At 73.0% G+C, this 18935-nt stretch overlaps 2 protein-coding genes across 3 annotated transcripts; one reads left to right on the forward strand and one right to left on the reverse strand.

The window, feature by feature from the left end:
* Positions 1 to 563: 563 nt before the first annotated feature.
* DLG4 (discs large MAGUK scaffold protein 4) lies at positions 564 to 14773 on the forward strand. Its single transcript, XM_075135068.1, is given in 20 exon segments — positions 564 to 622; positions 716 to 766; positions 1635 to 1759; positions 2778 to 2947; positions 3498 to 3517; positions 3519 to 3635; positions 5052 to 5196; positions 5667 to 5805; positions 6326 to 6482; positions 7558 to 7660; positions 7737 to 7851; positions 8550 to 8726; positions 10146 to 10182; positions 10388 to 10415; positions 10921 to 10968; positions 11051 to 11152; positions 11808 to 11980; positions 12644 to 12753; positions 13379 to 13470; positions 14132 to 14773. Coding segments are annotated over 19 exon segments (1995 nt in total). The 5' UTR covers positions 564 to 622; positions 716 to 736; the 3' UTR covers positions 14239 to 14773.
* A 172-nt stretch (positions 14774 to 14945) lies between these two features.
* On the reverse strand, positions 14946 to 18241 carry MPDU1 (mannose-P-dolichol utilization defect 1). 2 transcript variants are annotated; one of them, XM_075135079.1, is made up of 7 exons: positions 18056 to 18227; positions 17777 to 17842; positions 16772 to 16904; positions 16611 to 16696; positions 16411 to 16529; positions 15623 to 15733; positions 15158 to 15550 (listed from the first exon to the last, which is right to left on the reverse strand). In XM_075135079.1, the coding sequence occupies exons 1-7, from the start codon at positions 18141 to 18143 to the stop codon at positions 15437 to 15439; spliced, it is 717 nt and encodes a 238-aa protein (XP_074991180.1). In that variant the 5' UTR covers positions 18144 to 18227; the 3' UTR covers positions 15158 to 15436. The 2 variants fall into 2 exon arrangements, with proteins under 2 accessions (XP_074991179.1, XP_074991180.1); XM_075135078.1 differs by lacking the exon at positions 16411 to 16529 and having other exon boundaries at positions 14946 to 15550; positions 18056 to 18241.
* Positions 18242 to 18935: the final 694 nt, after the last annotated feature.

Genomic DNA, 18935 nt, shown 5'->3' on the forward strand with positions numbered 1-18935 from the left:
GGGGCTGTCGCACAGGCGGCCTTTGCCCAGGATGGAGTTGGGTGTCGGGGTGTCAGGGTGCAGGTGTTGGGGTGTTGAGTGTCAGGGTGCTGGCTGTCAGGTGCTGGGTGTTGTTGGGTGTTGTCGGGGGTCGGGGTGCGGGTGCTGGGTGTTGTCGGGTGCTGCACCCGCCTGTCTCACCCCCCACGTGTGCCCGCAGCCCTGGGGGGGTGTCCAGGTCCCCCCTCCCCCCCCCACCGTGTGTGTGTGGGGTACCCCGGTGTGGGCGTGGCCATGGCCGTGGGCGTGGCCAGCTCCATCCGGGGGGGGGGCGGGGGGGGCCATGTTGGTCCCGTTCTGGTTCAGCAAGAAAATGGGGATCCTGGGCAGGGGCCGGGGGGGCCGGGGGGGGGAATCATGGGGGGGGGTATTTCCCAGCATCCTTTGCTCTCTGCTCCCCCCCAAAGGGGAGGGGCTGGGGGGCATCCCCATCCTCCCGTTGCCACGGCGACCGCCGGTGCAGCGTTGCCGTGGTAACCGCGGGGGGGTGGTGGGTGCTGACCCCCCCCCTTCCCCTGTACCCCCCCAGGCCAACTCGCCCCCCGTCATCGTCAACACCGACACGCTGGAGGCCCCCACCTACGTGAGTGCCCCCCCGTGTCCCCCCCGTGTCCCCCCCGTGTCCCCCCCGTGTCCCCGGGACCCCCCCGCCCCCCCTGACCGTGTCCCCCCCCAGGTGAACGGCACCGAGGGCGAGATGGAGTACGAGGAGATCACGCTGGAGCGGGTGAGACCCCCCAGGACCCCTGACCCCCCCCCCCGGGCCCCCTGACCCCGCTGGAGCCCCCCACATCCCCCCCCAGCCCCCCAACACCCCCCCGGGCCACCCCACAATTCCCTGACGCCCCCCCCAGGACCCCCAACTCCCCTGGAGCCCCCCAAGTCCCCCTGGGCCCCCCCCAACTCCCTGACACCCCCTCAGGGCCCCTTGACCCCCCTGGAGCCCCCCTTATCCCCCCCAACCCCTCAACAGCCCTGGGCCCCCCCCCAACTCCCCTGGAGCCCCCCAACTCCCTCTGGGACCCCCCTAACTCCCTGGGACCCCCTGGGACCCCCTGACCCCCCCTGGAGCCCCCCAAGTCCCCTTGGGCCCCCCCCCAACTCCCCTGGGGCCCCCCAAGTCCCTCTGGGACCCCCCCCAACTCTCTGACACTCCCTCTGGACCCCCTGACCCCCCTGCTGAAGCCCTCCAGCCCCCCCAGGCCCCTGACACCCCCAGATCCCCTGGGGTGCCCCAAGGGCCCCCCATAACCGCTTCAACCCCCCCCACCTCCCCAACATCCCCCTGTGCCCCCCAGTGATCCTGGGGCACCCCATGCCCCCCCCCAGCTCCCCAATACCCCCTGGGTCCCCCCAACACCCCCTGGGACCCCCCAAAGATCCTGTCAGCCCCCCCCAGCTCCCTGACACCCCCAGGCCCCCCCTCGGGGACCCCAGGACCCTGCTGGGGGCCCCTGAGCCCCCCAATACCCCCCAGGTCCCCCCAACATCCAGTCCCTTCCCCCCCTGTGGGGTGTGGGGGTGCCCCCAGCCCCACTGCGGGGTGTGGGGGTGCCCCCTGCCCCCCCCCCACGCTGACGGGGTCCCCCCCCCAGGGTAACTCGGGTTTGGGGTTCAGCATCGCGGGGGGCACCGACAACCCCCACGTTGGGGACGACCCCAGCATCTTCATCACCAAGATCATCCCCGGCGGCGCCGCGGCCCAGGACGGGCGGCTCAGGTGGGGACCCCCGACCCCCGGGGACCCCCTGGGACCCCCTGGGACTCCCCCGGGACCCCCAAGGACACCCCAGGACCCTCCAGAACCCCCTTGGAGACCCCAGGACCCCTCAGAACCCCCCTGAGACCCCCTAGGATCCCCCAGAACCCCCTTGGACCCACCCCAGGCCCCCTCAGAACCCCCCTAGGATCCCCCAGAACCCCCTTGGAGCCCCTCAGAACCCCCCTAGGACCCCCCAGAACCCCCTTGGAGCCCCTCAGAACCCCCCTAGGACCCCCCAGAACCCCCTTGGAGCCCCTCAGGACCTCCCTAGGACCCCCCTCGGACCCCCCAGAACCCCCTTGGAGCCCCTCAGGACCCCCCTAGAACCTCCCAGAACCCCCTTGGACCCCCCCCAGGCCCCCTCAGAACCCCCCTCGGACCCCCCAGAACCCCCTTGGAGCCCCTCAGGACCTCCCTAGGACCCCCCTCGGACCCCCCAGAACCCCCTTGGAGCCCCTCAGGACCCCCCTAGAACCTCCCAGAACCCCCTTGGAGCCCCTCAGAACCCCCTTGGACCCCCCCCAGGCCCCCTCAGAACCCCCCAGGACCCCCCAGAACCCCCTTGGAGCCCCTCAGGACCTCCCTAGGACCCCCCTCGGACCCCCCAGAACCCCCTTGGAGCCCCTCAGGACCCCCCTAGGACCCCTCAGAACCCCCTTGGAGCCCCTCAGAACCCCCTTGGACGCCCCCTCAGAACCCCCCTAGGACCCCCCAGAACCCCCTTGGAGCCCCTCAGGACCTCCCTAGGACCCCCCTAGGACCCCCCAGAACCCCCTTGGAGCCCCTCAGGACCCCCCTAGGACCCCCCAGAACCCCCTTGGAGCCCCTCAGAACCCCTCTGAGACCCCCCTCGGACCCCCCAGAACCCCCTTGGAGCCCCTCAGAACCCCCCTCGGACCCCCCAGAACCCCCTTGGAGCCCCTCAGAACCCCCCCCGGCCCCCCCCGGCCCCCCGGCTGAGCGGGTGCCTGCGCAGGGTGAACGACAGCATCCTGTTCGTCAACGAGGCGGACGTGCGGGAGGTGACGCACAGCGCGGCCGTGGAGGCGCTGAAGGAGGCCGGCGCCGTCGTCCGCCTCTACGTCATGCGCCGCAAGGCCCTGGCCGAGAAGGTGGTGGAGGTCAAGCTCATCAAGGGGCCCAAAGGTACGGGGGACCCCCGGGAACCCCCCGAACCTGGGGAGAACTGTGGAGCAGCAGTGGGACCCCCAAAGCTGGGGACCCCCCCATGGACCAACAGTGGGACCCCCAAACCCAGGGAGCCCCGTGGGATCCCCTCAGGGACCCCCAAACCTGGGGACCCCCCCGTGGACCAGCAGTGGGACCCCCAAAGCTGGGGAGGCCCATGGGATCCAGCAGGGACCCCCAAACCTGGGGAGGCCCATGGGACCCCCTCAGGGACCCCAAACCCCCTGGTACCCCATGGACCAGCACTGGGACGCCCAACCGGGGGGATCCCATGGACCGGGACCCCCATGGGCTGGGACCCCCCCCCGGGCACCCCAGGACCCCCAGCCCGCGCCCGGGCCCCCCAGGGTGCCTGTGGGGACCCCCCACCCTCAGGGACCCCCACCCCTGGGGACACCCTGACCCATTCCCCCCCCCCCCCCCAAACCTTGGGTCCCCCCCAAGCTGGGGACCCCCCGGGGGGGTGCCGTGGTGTGGGGTCCCCCCTGACCCCCCGTGTCCCCCCCAGGGCTGGGGTTCAGCATCGCGGGGGGGCGTGGGGAACCAGCACATCCCGGGGGACAACAGCATCTACGTCACCAAAGTCATCGAGGGCGGCGCCGCGCACAAGGACGGGCGGCTGCAGATCGGGGACAAGATCCTGGCCGTGAGTGGGGACACGCGGGGACACGCGGGGACACGTGGGGACACGTGGGGACACGCAGGGACACCTGGGGACACCTGGGGACACGCGGGGACACCTGGGGGCACCCTGGGATTGGGGACACCCTGGGGATGGGGACGGGCGGCTGCAGATCGGGGACAAGACCCTGGCCGTGAGTGGGGACGCCCGGGGACACCTGGGGACACGTGGGGACACCCTGGGATTGGGGACACCCTGGGGATGGGGACACCCGGGGATTGGGGACACCCTGGGGATGGGGACGGGCGGCTGCAGATCGGGGACAAGACCCTGGCCGTGAGTGGGGACGCCCGGGGACACCTGGGGACACGTGGGGACACCCTGGGATTGGGGACACCCTGGGGATGGGGACACCCGGGGATTGGGGACACCCTGGGGATGGGGACGGGCGGCTGCAGATCGGGGACAAGATCCTGGCCGTGAGTGGGGACACTTGGGGACAGCTGGGGACACTCTGGGGATGCTTGGGGACACTGCAGGGACATCCTGGGGACACTTGGGGACACCTGAGGACACTTGGGGATACCACGGGGACACTTGGGGACACTGTGGGGACACCCTGGGATTGGGGACACCGTGGGGACGGGGACGGGGACAGGGACGGGGACAGGGACAGGACGGGGACAGGGACAGGGATGGGGACAGGGATGGGGGACAGGGACAGGACAGGGACGGGGACAGGACGGGGACAGGGATGGGGACAGGACAGGGATGGGGACAGGACGGGGACAGGGATGGGGACGGGGATGGGGACAGGGACAGGACAGGGACGGGGACAGGACGGGGACAGGACAGGGACGGGGACAGGACGGGGACGGGGACAGGACGGGGACGGGGACAGGGACGGGGACAGGACAGGGACGGGGACAGGACGGGGACAGGGATGGGGACAGGACAGGGACGGGGACAGGACGGGGACAGGGACAGGACGGGGATGGGGACGGGGATGGGGATGGGGACAGGACAGGGAACGGGGACAGGACGGGGACAGGGACGGGGACAGGACAGGGACGGGGACAGGGACAGGACAGGGACGGGGACAGGGACGGGGACAGGACAGGGATGGGGACAGGATGGGGACAGGGACGGGGACAGGGACAGGGACGGGGACAGGGACAGGATGGGGACGGGGATGGGGACGGGGACGGGGACGGGGACAGGACGGGGACGGGGACGGGGACAGGGACGGGGACAGGGACGGGGACAGGACGGGGACAGGGACAGGACGGGGATGGGGATGGGGACAGGGACGGGGACAGGCAGCTGCAGACTGGGGACAAGGCGCTGTCCGTGAGCGGGGACGGGGACGGGGCGGGGGTGGCTGTGGGGGTGTCCCCAGGGTGTCCCCAGGGTGTCCCCAGGGTGTCCCCGCGTCCCCAGGTGAACAACGTCAGCCTGGAGGAGGTGATGCACGAGGACGCGGTGGCGGCGCTGAAGAACACCTACGACGTCGTCTTCCTGCGCGTGGCCAAGCCGGCGGCCGCCTTCCTGGGGGACAGCTTCGCCCCGCCCGACGTCACCGGCTGTGAGGGGACACGGGGGATGGGGGGGACGGGGGGACACAGGGGGGGACACGGGGACACGGGGGGATGGAGGGGGATGGGGGGGGACGGGGGGACATGGGGGGGACGGGGGGGACACGGGGGGTGGAGGGGGACATGGGGACGAGGGGACACAGGGGACATGGGGGGTGGGGGGACAGGGGGGACATGGGGGGATGGGGAGACACAGGGGGGACGGGGGGACACAGGGGACATGGGAGCGCAGGGGGGACACAGGGGGACACAGGGGGGACACAGGGGGGATGGGGGGGACACAGGGGACACGGGAGCGCAGGGGGGACACAGGGGGGACACAGGGGGGACACAGGGGACACGGGGGGGACAGGGGGGATGGGGGGGATGGGGGGGGACACGGGGGGACACGGGAGCACAGGGGGGGGACAGGGGGGACACAGGGGACACAGGGGGGACACCCCCGCCCCTGCCCCCCCAGCCTACCCGGCGCACCTGGACGCGGAGCTGGGCCCCCAGAGCTACCTGGGCCCCGAGTTCCCCCCGGCCATGACGCCCACCTCCCCCCGCCGCTTCTCCCCCGGCCCCAAGGACCTGCTGCCCGAGGACGACGTCCCCAGGTACCGCCGGGGGGCCGGGGGGGTCCCTGTGTCCCCAGGGGGGGCCCCGTGTCCCCAGGGGGGGCCCAGGTCCCCGGGGAGGGCCCAGGGAGGGCCCCGTGTGCCCGGGGGGGGCCCCAGGTCCCCGGGGAGGGCCCAGGGGGGCCCCATGTGCCCGGGGGGGGGCCCCATGACCCCGGGGAGGGCCCAGGGGGGCCCCGTGTCCCCGGGGGGGGCCCCAGCATCCCGGGGGCATGGCCAGGCTGTCCCCAGGGTCCCCAAGAGCAGGTCCAGGGTGTCCCCGTGTCCCCAAGGGCACGTCCGGGGTGTCCCCGTATCCCTGCGCTGTCCCCAAGGCCCCCAGGGGCACATCCAGGGTGTCCCCGTGTCCCCAGGGGCACATCCAGGGTGTCCCCGTGTCCCCAGGGGCACGTCCAGGGTGTCCCCGCGTCCCTGCGCTGTCCCCAGGGGCGCATCCCCAGCTGTCCCCGGGTGTCCCCTGGCCCCGGGGCCGTCCCCACCTCGGCGTCCCCGTCCCCAGGGAGCCGCGGCGCATCGTCATCCACCGGGGCTCGACGGGGCTGGGCTTCAACATCGTGGGGGGGGAGGACGGCGAGGGCATCTTCATCTCCTTCATCCTCGCCGGGGGCCCGGCCGACCTCAGCGGGGAGCTGCGCAAGGGCGACCAGATCCTCTCCGTGAGTGACGCGGGGACGCGGCCGTCCCCGTCCCCGTCCCTCCGACCGCGGTGACGTCCCCATCATCATCATCATCGCCATCCTCATCCTCCTTACGGCGCGGCGTTCCCAGCGCCCTCCGTCTGGTGACGCGTCCCCCATCGCTGTCCCCATCTCCCTCCCCGCGGTGACACGTCCCCGTCCCCGTCGGCACCCTTAAGGTGACGTATCCCCGTCCCCAGCAGCGTCGTCCCCGCTGTCCCCATCCCTGTCCCCCTCCCCGCGGTGACGTCCCCATCCCTGTCCCCATCCCTGTCCCCCTCCCCATGGTGACGTCCCCATCCCTGTCCCCATCCCTGTCCCCCTCCCTGCAGTGACGTCCCCATCCCTGTCCCCATCTCTGTCCCCCTCCCCATGGTGACATCCCCATCCCTGTCCCCCTCCCTGCGGTGACATCCCCATCCCTGTCCACCTCCCCACGGTGACGTCCCCATCCCTGTCCCCATCCCTGTCCCCCTCCCCACGGTGACATCCCCATCCCTGTCCCCATCCCTGTCCCCCTCCCCATGGTGACGTCCCCATCCCTGTCCCCGTCCCCACAGTGTGTCCCCATCCCTGTCCCCCTCCCCATGGTGATGTCCCCATCCCTGTCCCCCTCCCTGCAGTGTCACATCCCCATCCTTGTCCCCCTCCCAATGGTGACGTCCCCATCGCTGTCCCCGTCCCCACAATGTGTCCCCATCCCTGTCCCCATCCCTGTCCCCCTCCCTGCGGTGACGTCCCCACTGCTGTCCCCCTCCCCACGGTGTCACATCCCCATGCCTGTCCCCCTCCCCACGGTGTCACATCCCCACTGCTGTCCCCCTCCCCACGGTGTCACATCCCCACCGCTGTCCCCGTCCCCATGGTGTCACATCCCCACCACTGGTCCCCCTCCCTGTGGTGTCACATCCCCACCGCTGTCCCCCTCCCCGCGGTGACGTCCCCACCGCTGTCCCCCTCCCCACGGTGTCACATCCCCACTGCTGTCCCCCTCCCCGTGGTGTCACATCCCCACCGCTGTCCCCCTCCCCGCGGTGACGTCCCCGTCCCGCAGGTGAACGGCGTGGACCTGCGCAGCGCCACGCACGAGCAGGCGGCGGTGGCACTGAAGAACGCCGGCCAGACCGTCACCATCATTGCCCAGTACAAGCCTGAGGGTGAGCTGGGAGGGCTCCCCGGGGGTCCCGGGGGTCCCCGGGTGTCCCCAGGGTCCCCTGACCCCCTCCCCCGCAGAGTACAGCCGCTTCGAGGCCAAGATCCACGACCTGCGGGAGCAGCTGCTGAGCAGCAGCCTGGGCTCGGGCAGCGCCTCGCTGCGCAGCGACCCCAAGCGCGGCTTCTACGTCCGGTCAGTGGGGGCACGGGGGCACTGGGGACACTGGGGACACTGGGGACATGGGGACACGGGGACACTGGGGACACTGGGGGACACTGGGGACACGGGGACACGGGGACACGGGGCTCGGGCAGCGCCTCGCTGCGCAGCGACCCCAAGCGCGGCTTCTACGTCCGGTCAGTAGGGACACGGGGACACTGGGGACACTGGGGGACACTGGGGGACACTGGGGACACGGGGACACGGGGCTCGGGCAGCGCCTCGCTGCGCAGCGACCCCAAGCGCGGCTTCTACGTCCGGTCAGTGGGGGCACGGGGGCACTGGGGGCACTGGGGGCACTGGGGGCACGGGGACACGGGGCTCGGGCAGCGCCTCGCTGCGCAGCGACCCCAAGCGCGGCTTCTACGTCCGGTCAGTGGGGGCACGGGGGCACTGGGGGACACTGGGGGCACTGGGGGCACTGGGTGTCACTGGGTGTCACAGGGGGACCCAGGGGACACTGGGGCGACGTGGGGGGGCGCGGGGCGGCGCGGGATGACACAGGGTGCCGCAAGTGCCGCAGGTGACGCGGGTGACGTGGGGCGGCGCGGGTGCCGCGGGTGCCGCGGGTGACGCGGGTGACGCGGGGCGGCACATGGTGACGCGGGGCGGCGCGGGTGACGCGGGTGCCACGTGTGACGCGGGTGCCGCGGGCGCCGGGTGTCCCGCAGGGCGCTGTTCGACTACGACAAGGCGAAGGACTGCGGGTTCCTCAGCCAGGCCCTCAGCTTCCGCTTCGGGGACGTCCTGCACGTCCTGGACGCCTCCGACGAGGAGTGGTGGCAGGCGCGGCACGTCCTGCCCCCCGGGCAGCCCCCCGACATCGGCTTCGTCCCCAGCAAGCGGCGGTGCGGCCGGGGGGCACTGGGGGCACTGGGGGAGGACTGGGAGGCAGTAGGGGGGCACTGGGAGGCACTGGGAGGCAGTAGGGGGGGACTGGGAGGCAGTAGGGGGGCACTGGGGGGCACTGGGAGGCAGTAGGGGGGGACTGGGAGGCAGTAGGGGGGCACTGGGAGGCACTGGGAGGCAGTAGGGGGGGACTGGGAGGTAGTAGGGGGGGACTGGGGGGCACTGAGAGGCAGTAGGGGGGCACTGGGAGGCAGTAGGGGGGGACTGGGAGGCAGTAGGGGGGCACTGGGAGGCACTGGGAGGCAGTAGGGGGGGACTGGGAGGCACTGGGAGGCAGTAGGGGGGGACTGGGGGGCACTGGGAGGCAGTAAGGAGTCACTGGGAGCCACTGGGAGGCAGTAGGAGGGGACTGGGAGGCAGTAGGTGGGACTGGGGGGCACTGGGAGGCAGTAGGGGGGGACTGGGGGGCAGTAGGAGGGGACTGGGGGGCACTGGAAGGCACTGGGAGGGGACTGGGAGGCAGTAGGGGTCACTGGGAGGCACTGGGAGGCAGTAGGGGGGGACTGGGAGGCACTGGGAGGTAGTAGGGGGGACTGGGGGGCACTGGGAGGCAGTAAGGAGTCACTGGGAGCCACTGGGGGGCAGTAGGGGGGGACTGGGGGGCAGTAGGAGGGGACTGGGGGGCACTGGAAGGCACTGGGAGGGGACTGGGAGGTAGTAGGAGGGGACTGAGGGGCACTAGGAGGCAGTAGGGGGACACTGGGAGGCACTGGGAGGGAGTAGGGGGACACTGGGAGGCACTGGGAGGGAGTAGGGGGACACTGGGAAGCACTGGAAGACAATAGAGGGGGACTGGGAGGCAGTAGGGAAGGGACTGGGGGGACTGGGAGGCGCTGGGAGACCGTAGGGGGGGACACTGGGAGGCACTGGGATGTAGTTCAGAAGGGAGTGGGGGGCACTGGGAGGCAGTCGGAGGGGACTGGGGGACTGGGAGTTCTGGGGGGCACTGGGCACTACTGGGGGGGCACAAGGAGCACTGGCGGGGGCACTAGGTAGCACTGGGGGGGAACTGGGCAGTACTGGGGGGTCACTGGGCTGTACTGGGGTGCACTGGGAGCACTGGGGGGTCACTGGGCACTACTGGGGGGTCACTGGGAGCACTGGGGGAGCACTGGGAGCACTGGGTGGGCACTGGGAGGCACTGGGGGGTCACTGGGCACCACTGGGGGCTCACTGGGAGCACTGGGGGGGCACTGGGCAGCACTGGGGGGGCACTGGGCAGTACTGAGGGGGCACTGGGAGCACTGGGGGGTCACTGGGCAGACCTGGGGGGGCACTGGGAGCACGGGGGGGGCACTGGGCACTACTGGGGGGGCACTGGGAGCACTGGGAGACCAGTGGGGGCCCTCTCGGCGCAGGGTGGAGCGGCGGGAGTGGACGCGGCTAAAGGCCAAGGTGAGCCCCCCTCCCCCAAACCGGGGTTCCCCTGCCCGCCCCCCCAAAACCCCCCCACCCCCTTCCTCGGGGTCCCCCCCAACCCCCCCACCCCCCCTCGGGGTCCCCCCAAACCCGGGGCCCCCCCCTGGGCCCCCCCAAACCCGCCCCCCCCCCCCCCCGCCTCTCACTCTCCTCTCTCCTCTCTCTGTCGCTGCCCCCCCAGGATCGGGTCCCCGGATCGGGCTCGCAAGGTGGGTGCTGCCCCCCCCCAATCTGTCCCCCCCGACCCCCCCATCCCCCCCCGCCACTGTCTCTGTCCCCCAACTCTGGCTCTCGCTCTGGGGGGGGGGCCCCGACGCTGGGGGGGGAGGGGTCGACCCCCACCCCTGGGTGTGTGTGGGGGCCCTGGGGGTCCCCCTGGGGGTGACACCACCCCTGGATGTTGGGGTCCCCCCCGGTCCTGGGGGTCTTGGGGTGGGGGTGGCCCCCCTGGACACTGGGGTGCCCCGGGGGTCTTGGGGGTCTTGGGGTGGGGGGGTGGGGTGGCACCCCCCTGGACACCGGGGTCCCCCCGGTCCTGGGGGTCTCAGGGTGGGGGTGGCCCCCCCTGGATGCCGGGGTCCCCCTGGTCCCGGGGGTCCCGGGGGTCCTGGGGGTCTCGGGGTGGGGGTGCCCCCCCCCGGACTTTGGGGTCCCCCCGGTCCCGGGGGTCTCGGGGTGCGGGTGCCCCCTGGCGCTGACCTCCTGTCCCCGCAGGGCGGGAGGATGCGGTGCTGAGCTATGAGACGGTGACGCAGATGGAAGGTGGGAGCGGGGGGGGGTCCGGGGGGTCCCGTGCCCCCCCCGCCGGGGCTGGGGACCCCCCGTAACCCCCCGCCCCCCCCAGTGCACTACGCCCGCCCCATCATCATCCTGGGCCCCACCAAGGACCGGGTGAACGACGACCTCCTCTCCGAGTTCCCCGACAAGTTCGGCTCCTGCGTCCCCCGTGAGTGGGGACGGGGGGACGGGGGGGGGACACGGGGGGGACCCCCGCGGCTGTCCCTGGGGGTCCCCAGGTGGCCCTGTCCCCACCGGCCTGGCCCCAGCCCCTCGAGCACGTCCCCAGCCCCTCTCCCCGTCCCCGTGTCCCTGTGTCCCCCTCTCTGTCCCTGTCCCCGTGTCCCCATCCCCCTCCCTGTCCCTGTCCCCGTCCCTGTGGTGCCTCGTCCCCACGTCCCCGTCCCTGTGACCCCATGCCCGTCCCCCCATCCCCATGTCCCCACCTCCACGTCCCTGTGCCCACCCTTGGGCTGTCCTGGTCCCCGCATCCCCGTGCCCGTCCCCATGTCCCTGTCCCCATCCCCGCATCCCCGTGCCTGTCCCCATGTTGTCCCCGTCCCCACGTCCCCATCCCCATCCCCACGTCCCTGTCGCCCTGCCCCTGTGCCCGTCCCCCTGTCCCCATCCCCACATCCCCATCCCCCTCGCCATGTCCCCATGCCCACCCCCACATCCCCGTGCCTGTCCCCACGTTGTCCCTGTCCCCCTGTCCCTGTGCCCGTCCCCATGTCCCCATCCCCCTGTCCCCCCGCCCCCGAGCCCCTCCCCACGCCGTCCCCGTCCCCACGCCGTCCCCCTCCCCACGCCGTCCCCGTCCCCAGACACGACGCGGCCCAAGCGGGAGTACGAGGTGGACGGGCGCGACTACCACTTCGTGGCCTCGCGAGAGCGCATGGAGAAGGACATCCAGGGCCACAAGTTCATCGAGGCGGGGCAGTACAACAGCCACCTCTACGGCACCAGCGTCCAGTCCGTGCGCGAGGTGGCCGAGCAGGTGGGGACGCCGGGGGACTCACGGGTGGCACCGGCGTGGCCCCGTGGGCATCACCGGGGTGGCCCCAAGGGTGGCACTGGGGGACTCAAGGGTGGCCCCAAAGGTGGCACTGGGGGACCAAGGGTGGCACCGGGGTGGCCCCAAGGGTGGCCCCAAAGGTGGCACTGGGGGACCAAGGGTGGCACCGGGGTGGCCCCAAGGGTGGCCCCAAAGGTGGCACTGGGGTGGCCTCAAAGGTGGCACTGGGGTGGCCCTGGGGGACCAAGGGTGGCACGGGGGTGGCCCTGTGGGCACCATGGGGGTGGGCCCATGGACATAACCAGGGTGTCCCCAAAGGTGGCACTGGGGTGGCCCCATGGGCATCACTGGGGTGGCTCCTAGGGTGGCACTGGGGTGGCCCCAAGGGTGGTCCCAAAGGTGGCCCTGGGGGACCAAGGGTGGCACGGGGGTGGCCCTGTGGGCACCATGGGGGTGGCCCCGTGGACATAACCAGGGTGTCCCCAAAGGTGGCACCGGTGTGGCCCCATGGGCATCATGGGGGTGTCCCCAAGGGTGGCACCAGGGTGGCCCCAAAGGTGGCAGGGGGGGCACCCCCGTGGGTATCCCTGGGCTGTCCCCGGGGCGCGGGCGGGGCGTGGCAGTGACGTGGCGGGGCGTGGCCAGGGCAAGCACTGCATCCTGGACGTGTCGGCCAACGCGGTGCGGCGGCTCCAGGCGGCCCAGCTGCACCCCATCGCCATCTTCATCCGCCCCAAGTCCCTGGAGAACGTCCTGTGAGGGGCGGGGCCTGGGGCGGGGCCTGGGGCGGGGCCTGGGGGGCGGGTGCAGGGAGGGGACTCGAGCAGCCCCCGCACGGGGGCTGGAGGGAGCTTGGAGGGGGCGTGGCCTGTAGGTGAGGGGCGTGGTCTGGCCGCGGGGGGCGTGGCTGCCGGCGGGGGGCGGGGCCTGTGGGGGGCGGGGACAGGGAGGGGACTCGAGGGGCCCCTGTCCTGGGGCTGGAGGGGGCGTGGCCTGGCCGCGGGGGGCGGGGTTTAGCGAGCTGGTGGGAGTGGGCGGGACTTGGGTGAGGCGGGGCTTGCACAGGAGGCGGGGAGCTACAGAGCTGGTGGGGGGTGCCTGTGCAGGGGGCGGGGCTTATGGAGCTGGTGGGTGGGGCCTGTGCAGGGGCAGGGACTGTGGGGCTGTGGGCAGGGCCTGAGCCAAAGGCGGGGCTTGGGGCCCTGGTGGGCGGGGCTGCAGCAGGGGGCGGGGCTGAGGTGAGGCCTGAGGAGCGGCTGGGCGGGGCCTGTGCTGGGGGCGGGGTCTGCTGAGATGGGGCTGTGGAGCCGGGGTGAGGGCTGGGGGGGCGGGCAGGGGGCGTGGCCTGGGGCGTGGCCTGGACCGAGGCCCCGCCCCCAGGGAGATCAGCAAGCGGGTGACGGAGGAGCAGGCGCGCAAGGCCTTCGACCGGGCGACCAAGCTGGAGCAGGAGTTCACCGAGTGCTTCTCCGGTGGGAGCGCGGCCCCGGCCCCCCCAGACCCCCCGGCACCCCCAGAGCCCCTGGCACCCCCTCCCCATTCCCCCCTCCATGGGCAGCCCCCCCCAGGGCCCCCAAACACCTTCAGCCCCCCCCTGTGCCCCCCCCAGCCCCACAGGGACCCCCCAGGAGCCCCTGGGACCCTCCCTCAGCCCCCCCGGCCCCCCTCAGAGCCCCCAGCCTGCCCTCGGACCCCCCCAGCCCCACAGGGACCCCCCAGGAGCCCCTGGGACCCTCCCCCAGCCTCCCCCCGGGACCTCCTGGCCCCCCCCAACCCCCTCAGAGCCCCCAGGGCCCCTCTGGCCCCCCCCCCAGCCCCATAGGGACCCCCCCAGCCCCCCCGGAGCCCCCAGCTCCCCGCCCCCCCCCGGACCCTCTGGGCCCCCACAGGGACCCCCCCCAAGAGCCCTTGGGACCCGCCCCCAGCCCCCCTGACCCGCTCAGAGCCCCCAGGGCCCCCCCCAGCCCTACAGGTACCCCCCAGGACCCTCTAAGCCCCCCTCGGCCCCCTCAGAGCCCCCAAGACCCCCTGCGGGCCCCTCCCAGCCCCCCAAGGAACCCCTCCAGGACCCCCCCAAACCCGGGGGGTCCCTCCCGGCCCCCCAGCCCCCCATTAACCCCCCCTGCCCCCCAGCCATGGTGGAGGGCGACAGCTTCGAGGAGATCTACCACAAGGTGAAGCGCGTCATCGAGGAGCTCTCGGGCCCCTACATCTGGGTGCCGGCCCGCGAGCGGCTCTAGGGGTGGGGGGCCCCCCGACCCCCCCCCAAACCCCGGCACCCCCCACCCCGAACCGGCTGGGTCCCCCCCACCCGGGGGCGGCTGCATGCGCGGGGGCGGGGGGGGATGGGGGACTCCGACACCCCGAAAGCGATGGGGGTGCCCCCCTCCCCCCCCCCGGGGTTTGGGGGTCCCCCCGCCCTGGCAGCTCCCCCCCCGGCTTTGGGGAGGGTGACGCGGACCCCACCCCCCACCCCCCCCCGCGGCGTTTTGGGGGGTCCGGGGGGGTCCGAGCTGCCGCCCCCCCACTTTGGACTTGAGTTTTTGTACATATAATCTCTATATTTGTACGCCTGCTGGGGGGGGGACGCCCCAAACCTGGCCCCTCGCCCGGGGGGGGGTGGGGGGGGGCGCCTGGGTCCCCTCGGGGGGTCCCCTGGGCCCCCCTGGCGCGGCGGGGGGAGATGAGAGTATTTTGCATAGAAACGTGGGTCAGGCGGGAATAAAGCGAGTGGAGACGCCGGAGCCTCGTCTGGGGGGGCCCTGGGGGGCTGGGGGGGCCCTGGGGGGGGCCCTGGGGGGACACTGGGGGGCTGGGGGGACACTGGGGGGGCCCTGAGGGGCACTGGGGGCTGGGGGGGGCATTGGGGGGACTGGGGGGGAACATTGGGGGGCTGGGGGGACACTGGGGGGGCCCTGGGGGGCTGGGGGGACACTGGGGGGGCCATGGGGGAACATTGGGGGGGCTGTTGTGGGGGTGGGGACCTGGGGTTCAGGGTGATTTGGGGGGCGTCTGAGCCCCCCCAGGGTGGGGGATGGGGGAGGGGGTCAGTGTTAATTATTCCCCATCATTAAAAATAAAGAACGACGATGGGGGGGAGGGGGAGGGGGGGTGGCTGCCCCTTTATTGGGGGGGGGCCATGGGGGTCCCCAGTGTTTATTTGGGGGGGGGGGGAGCCCCGACACCTGGGCCCTCCGGTGGGGGTGTCCCAGCCCCTCCCCCACCCCTTGGTCCAGCGCTTGGGGGGGGCCGACACCACCCCCCCTCCCCCTTTTGGTGGGGGGGGCCGAGGTGGGGGGGGGAGGCCCCAAGAGCTGGGGGGGTTCCCAGTGTGGGGGGGGTCCCCAGGGTCTGGGGGCCCCCAGGGGTTCGGGGAGGGGTCCCCAGGCTGTGGGAGGTCTGGGGGTTCCCCGGGGGTTTGGGGGTCCCGGGGGGGTCTCAGTCCCGCTTGGGGCGGGGGCCCCCCCCGTAGTAGAGCAGCTGGGCCAGCAGGAGCCCGTTGCAGGCGGCCGAGGCGGCGAAGGTCCCGGCCAGCAGCGCGTCCCCCGTCTCCTGCGGGGGCAAATCCGGGGTGGGGGAGGGGCACGGGGGGTTTGGGGGTGCTGGGGGGGGGGAGGGGCTCACCTGCAGGGAGGTGAAGACGCGGGCCAGGGCCCCCCCCAGCAGGAGGGCGGTGGAGACCCCCGAGAGCTGCCCCGTGTGGCCCTGCCGGTAGTTGGTGGCCGCCTGCAGCAGCTGGGGGAGGGGCGGGGGGGGGGTCAGGGGGGACCCCAGCAGCTGGGACCCCACCCCCCACCCCAAGGCCACCCCAAGGGACCCCACTCCGGGACACACCCCCCCCCCCCCAGGGTCCAGGAGGGGTCCCAGGGGTTTGGGGGGGGGGTCCAAGGGGTTTGGGTGGGGGTCCAAGGGTGTGGGGGGTCCCAGGGGTTTGGGGGGGGGGTCCCAGGGGTTTTTGGGTGGGGGTCCAAGGGTTTGGGGGGTCCCAGGGGTTTGGGGGGGGGTCCCAGGGGTTTTTGGGTGGGGGTCCATGGGTTTGGGGGGTCCCAGGGGTTTGGGGGGTCCCAGGGATTGGGGGGGGGGTTCCAGGGGTTTAGGGTGGAGTCCAAGGGGTTTGGGGGAGGTTGTGGGAGGTCCCAGGGGTTTTGGGGATCCCAAGGCTTTAGGGGGGGTCCCAGGGTTTTTGGGGGTGTCCCAGGCATCCAGGGGGTCCCAGATTTTTTGAGGGGGGGGGCATGGGGCAGGACTTCAGGGGCCCCAACCATCCAAAACCCCCTCCCCTCCCCCTGCCATGGCTCTGAGCCCCCCCAACCCCCCCCCAGCGACCCAACCATCCAGCCCCTCCCCCCACCCCCAACACACCCTGAGGGACCCGGGGTCCCCTCCCTCCCCCCCAAAACCCCCCCCCGCACCCGGCTGAGGATGATGATGGGCAGATTCGCCGCCTGCAGGAGGGTGGCGAGGCCGGGGGGGGCGTGGGGGGAGACCAGGGCTGCCAGCAGCACCCCAAAACCTGCCACCAGCAGCACCCCTGTGTGGGGGGGGAGGGGGGGGGGATGCATCAGGCAACCCGGGTTTCGGGTGCCCCCCTCCCCTCCCCCCCCGCGCTCACCTCGCCCCGTGTGCCCCCCGAAGTGCTGGATGAGGAAGCCGAGGGCCAGGGTCTGCAGGAGGAGGAAGAGCGCTTCCCCCCAGGCGCTGGGTTTGGGGGGGCGGGGGGGGGTCAGGAGGGGACCCAGCCCCCCCCCACCCCCCCCGCGGACCCCCACCCACCTGAAGGGGAAGGCGCGGGCGCAGCCGTAGGCCACCGACCCCCCCAGCGCCAGCAGCTCCAGCAGCACCGCGGGGAGGCTCAGCCCCCCTCCGCTGCGGGCGCCCACCACCTTCAGCACCTGCGGCAGCTTCACTGGGGGGGGGGGTTGGGGGGTGCCCCAGACCCCCCCCCAAACCCCCCCCCACCCCAGAGGTGCCCCCGAACACCCACAGAGCCCCCCTGCCCCGTAGCCCCCACCTATAGCCCCCATACGCCCTCCCAGCACCCCCATGACCCCCCTATAGCCCCCCATACCCCCCCATGACCCCCCTATAGCCCCCATACCCCCCCTATAGCCCCCCCATACCCCCTATAGCCCCCCATACCCCCTATAGCCCCCCTATACCCCCTGTAGCCCCCCTATAGACCCACATAGTCTCCCTATAGCCCCCCATACCCCCCCAGCACACCCTATAGCCCCCCACACCCTGCCCCATAGCCCCCCTGCAGCCCCCCCATACCCCCTATAGCACCTCATACCCGCTATAGCCACCCATAGCCCCCCCTATGGCCGCCATACATCCTTTAGTCCCCTTATAGCCCCCCCCATAACCCCCGTATAACCCCCCATACCCTCTATAGCCCCCCATACCCTGCCCCATTAGCCCCCCATACCCCCTATACCCCCATACCCCCCAGGCACCCACATAAACCCCCCATAGCCCCCCCCCATACCCTGCCCCTAGACCCCCTATAGCCCCCCCATACCACCCTATAGCCCCCCCATACTCCCCCGTAGCCCCCCCATACCCCCATAGCCCCCCTATAGCCCCCCACAGCCCCCATACCCCCTATAGCCCCCCTATAGCCCCCCACAGCCCCCCATACCTCCTATAGCCCCCTATAGCCCCCCACAGCCCCCCATAACCCCTATAGACCCCCTATAGCCCCCCTATAGCCCCCCCACAGCCCCCCATGCCCCCTATAGCCTCCCTATAGACCCCCCACCCCCCCGCCCCCCTCACCCATGACGGAACCGGCGACGATGCCGTAACCGAGCGCTTTGCTGAGGAGGATTTTCAGGCAGGGCACTGGGTGGGTGGGGGGGGGGGGATCAGCGGGACCGGGGGGGGTCCCGGGACCCCCCCCCAAAACCGCCCCCGCTTCTGCCCGGCAACAAGATGGCGGCGCCCGCCGCCGGGCACTTCCGCCCGCCAGCAACATGGCGGCCGCCCTCAGTGGCGCCCGGCGGGGCCGCCCCCGCACCCCAACGCCCCCCCGCCGCGGTCCGGGCCCCCCCGCACCGTGCAGCACGTGCAGCCGCAGGACGAGCTCCTCGAAGCAGCGCTCGGGCAGCAGGAACGGGACGAGCCACCCGCGCAGCGCCTCCATACCGGGCCGCCGCCGCCGCCGCGCTTCCGGGTACGGCGGGCTGCGCGCAGGCGCGGCCACACCCCCTCCAGGCACACACCGCGATTGGCCAGCCTCGGCAAGCTCCGCCCTCCCCTCGCCGCCATTGGCCCGTCCTTTTTTCCCCCCGCACCGCGCCTGCGCACGGGGAACGCGCATGCGCCGCCCCCGCCCCGCCGAGCGGCGGGAAACGGTGGGGCCCCGCGCCTGCGCAGTGCGGCGACCACCCCCGCCGCGCCTGCGCGGTGCCGCCGCCGCCGCGCGCTCCCCCCTCCTCCTCAGGCGGCGGCGCCTCAAAATGGCGGCGGCGGCGGCGGCGGCTTCGCTCTCCCGCGGGGCCGTGGCTCTCTGCGTCCTCTTCTACCTGCGGCTCCAACGCGGGCGACGGCTGCGAGAAGCCGCCCGCCGCTTCCGTACCGCCCGGCACCGGCGAGCCCGGGCTCGGGGCCGACGTCGTTTCGCCGCCCTTTGGCTCGGAGGGCGGCTGGAAGCCGGCTCGGCCCCCGCGGGGCGGGAGCGTCGTTTGTGGAGCAAAGCGCGGAGCTCGGCCTTCTGGGAGACAGTGCGGGCCAAGGCCTTCAGCCGCGGGGAGTGGGCCGAGAACTTCCGCCTGGCCCCCGCCACCTTCGACTTCCTCTGCGGGCGGCTGCGGGCGGCCATCCAGCGCCGCGACACCACCATGCGCCGGGCGGTGCCGGCCGAGGTGCGCCTGGCCCTGACCCTCTGGCGCCTGGGGGCCTGCACCGAGTACCGAGCGGTCGAGCAGCAGTTCGG

This window comes from Calonectris borealis, chromosome 36, assembly GCF_964195595.1.
Source record: "Calonectris borealis chromosome 36, bCalBor7.hap1.2, whole genome shotgun sequence".
Lineage (NCBI taxonomy): Eukaryota > Metazoa > Chordata > Aves > Procellariiformes > Procellariidae > Calonectris > Calonectris borealis.

Excerpts from the sequence above, each read along its gene's own strand:
- MPDU1 (XM_075135078.1), bottom strand. The coding sequence starts at position 18,143 with ATGGAGGCGCTGCGCGGGTGGCTCGTCCCGTTCCTGCTGCCCGAGCGC. Across the intron at positions 16,697-16,771 it reads GCCCGCGCCTTCCCCTTCAG|CGCCTGGGGGGAAGCGCTCT; the intron begins GTGGGTGGGGGT and ends CCCCAAACCCAG. Across the intron at positions 15,734-16,610 it reads CGGGGGGCACACGGGGCGAG|CTGCTGCAGGCGGCCACCAA; the intron begins GTGAGCGCGGGG and ends CCCCTCCCCCAG.